Source organism: Rhagoletis zephyria, unplaced genomic scaffold (genome assembly GCF_001687245.7).
Source record: "Rhagoletis zephyria isolate East Lansing unplaced genomic scaffold, Rhagoletis_zephyria_1.1 Rzeph_scaffold_12007, whole genome shotgun sequence".
NCBI lineage: Eukaryota > Metazoa > Arthropoda > Insecta > Diptera > Tephritidae > Rhagoletis > Rhagoletis zephyria.
Window position 1 is genome coordinate 1,127 of NW_016169081.1, and position 2,543 is coordinate 3,669.

A 2,543-nucleotide genomic window follows, 5' to 3' on the forward strand; every position below is an offset into this window, starting at 1 on the left:
CACAACATTAAGGCGCGCACGACAAATCGGAGGAGAATCTCGGTCAAACACTAACATATTTTGTAACAGCACGTAGAGATTGATGTGTTGACTTAAAGCACCGAGGTCGCGGGGTCAAATTCCACTACATGCAATCCTAACTAATTACACATTTCTGCTCTTTAAAGCCCAATTTATATCGGGACGAATTGTTAATAACATTATCGTTGTAATGTGAGTTTATGACATTCGAAACGATACTAGGGTTCTGGTACTCGATTCCAAAAAATATCGTGTTTAAACTATCGGTATCGAATGCCAAAAGTATCGATATGGTACCGTATCGTATCGAAATTCGAGTCCCTAGTTCTAACAACGTCATCGGAGTTTCGCGAAGATGTCTTCGCCGCGTCAGTTACCGTCTACTTCAATGAATTTAATTAAAGAATTAGAAAAACGTAGAGTAAAAGATAATCTTGAAAGAAAGCGAATAAAAGAAGATATAAAAGCAAAGGAAACTCCTGAAGAAAAGCGTGCTCGTCGCCTTCGGGAAAAGGATGCGAAAGAAATGCGTAGGCGAGAACGAATGGGCTGGGATACAGAGTATCAGCACTATACCGATCAGGACAATCCATTTGGAGATTCCAATTTAACTTCGACATTTGTATGGGCAAAGAAATTGGAAAAAGAAGGCCTTCAAGATGTGTCAAGCGAGACTGTTGATATACTATCGAGACAAAAACTACACGAGAATAAGCTCGAGCTTGAAAAAGTAAAAAAAAGGCGTATGGAGCGGGAATTAGAAAAACAAGCACGCGAAGACCAGTCGATTTTGCAACAGCGAGCAAAAGAAGCTGCACAGTTTCAAGAATGGGAGTTACAAGAAGACCAATTTCATTTGGAACAAGCTCGACTGCGAAGTATAATTAGAATACAGGATGGACGAGCGAAGCCGATTGATTTATTAGCCCAGTACCTTTCCGGTTTTAAACCAGAAGATACAAATGAAATACAAATGCACGAACCATATGTCCTTTTGAATGGCCTCAGTTTGAAAGATCTCGAAGATCTATTGGTGGACATAAAAATCTACGTTGAATTAGATAAAGGGAACAATATTGATTTTTGGAATGATATGACTGTTATTGTAGAGGACGAACTATTTAAGCTTAAGAAAAGTGCAAATAATAATCCAGATTATGAAAGTGGATCATGTTCTCGAAGAGAGGGTATACATGACTGCGTAGCAAAAGATGTTGCTGAAATTTTCCGTAAGAAAAATACGAAGCAACTAAATGAACTCCGTACAAAAATAGAAAATAAAATATTATCAAGGTCAGACGGTGTAGACATAAGTTATTGGGAAAGTTTACTTTCTCAATTAAAAGCACATATGGCTCGTGCCCGTTTGCGAGATAAACATCACGAGAACTTGCGTAAAAAACTGAATATTTTAAAAACTAAAGATGATGCCGAGCGTTCTGATGCCCCGTCGACATCTAATAACGAAGAAACTAATTCTACCTATATTGAGACATTTGATAATGATAATAGGGAATTCAAAAATGAATTAAACCTCTTACAGCGATTTTTTGATATGTACGAAGATGGAAAATACAGTCCAACTTATGTCCAAAACCTTGATGATGAAAATGCTTTGCCAACTATTACTGAGGAAGATAGTTTTAGTGCTATTGAAAAATTGCGTGCAAAAGCGTCAGAAAGAAGTTCAATAACGGAAGCATTTACGGAAGAAGAAAGCCATATGCGTAACACCATGCGTAAAGAAATGGACAAAGACGATGCCGAATTTTCTGTAGAAGTACCTCTGGAGATAGTTCAAATAGCATCCGACAAATACAGACCTCGCAAACCTCGGTATTTTAATCGCGTGCATACCGGTTTCGAATGGAATAAATATAATCAAACTCATTACGACATGGATAACCCTCCCCCCAAAATAGTTCAAGGATACAAATTTAATATTTTTTATCCGGACCTTATCGATAAAAATACTACACCCCAATATTTTTTGGTAAGCACACATACGCCTTCTGTTATTTATTTATGTATGTATTTAATGTCTAAAGTTATATATGGTACAGACATGAAAAATTACAAGCTATATATTTTAGTTACAAATTGAAAACGTAAAGAGAACAAAAGTAGACAATAATGGCTATTCTAAATTTTTTCACAATAAATAGGGCTGAGATTTCCTATAATGGACCATTTCCTATATCACCCAAAGTATTACGAATTTTTTAATGAAATTCGCAGGGGGTGTTGGGGAGGTGCTCATTGACCGATATCATCAACATTTTGTGTACAAATGCTAATAGTTTTTAAGTTATTCCTTGTTAAAATTTCCGGGTACTGTTTAGTAAGTGGCCCACCTATTTCGGGGTATTGCGTCCAAAGGGGTGACCTGATCCAAAAAAAAATTGCACACACTTGTAGCCAAGGGTCTACCCATTATTTTAACATCCACTATTGTAATTTTGGGTTACTAATTTATTTACAAATTGGGTTTGAAATATGCCCTTTTTTGTAAAATTCGGAAA

The 2,543-nt window shown here is 36.5% G+C and overlaps 1 protein-coding gene across 1 annotated transcript; it reads left to right on the plus strand.

Moving 5' to 3' along the window:
• The first annotated feature begins 316 nt into the window (after positions 1 to 316).
• Positions 317 to 2,314, plus strand: LOC108377386 (cactin-like). The gene has a single exon (XM_017633643.1). The coding sequence runs from the start codon at positions 377 to 379 to the stop codon at positions 2,123 to 2,125; it is 1,749 nt and encodes a 582-aa protein (XP_017489132.1). The 5' UTR covers positions 317 to 376; the 3' UTR covers positions 2,126 to 2,314.
• Positions 2,315 to 2,543: the final 229 nt, after the last annotated feature.

Excerpts from the sequence above, each read along its gene's own strand:
- LOC108377386 (XM_017633643.1), top strand. The coding sequence starts at position 377 with ATGTCTTCGCCGCGTCAGTTACCGTCTACTTCAATGAATTTAATTAAA.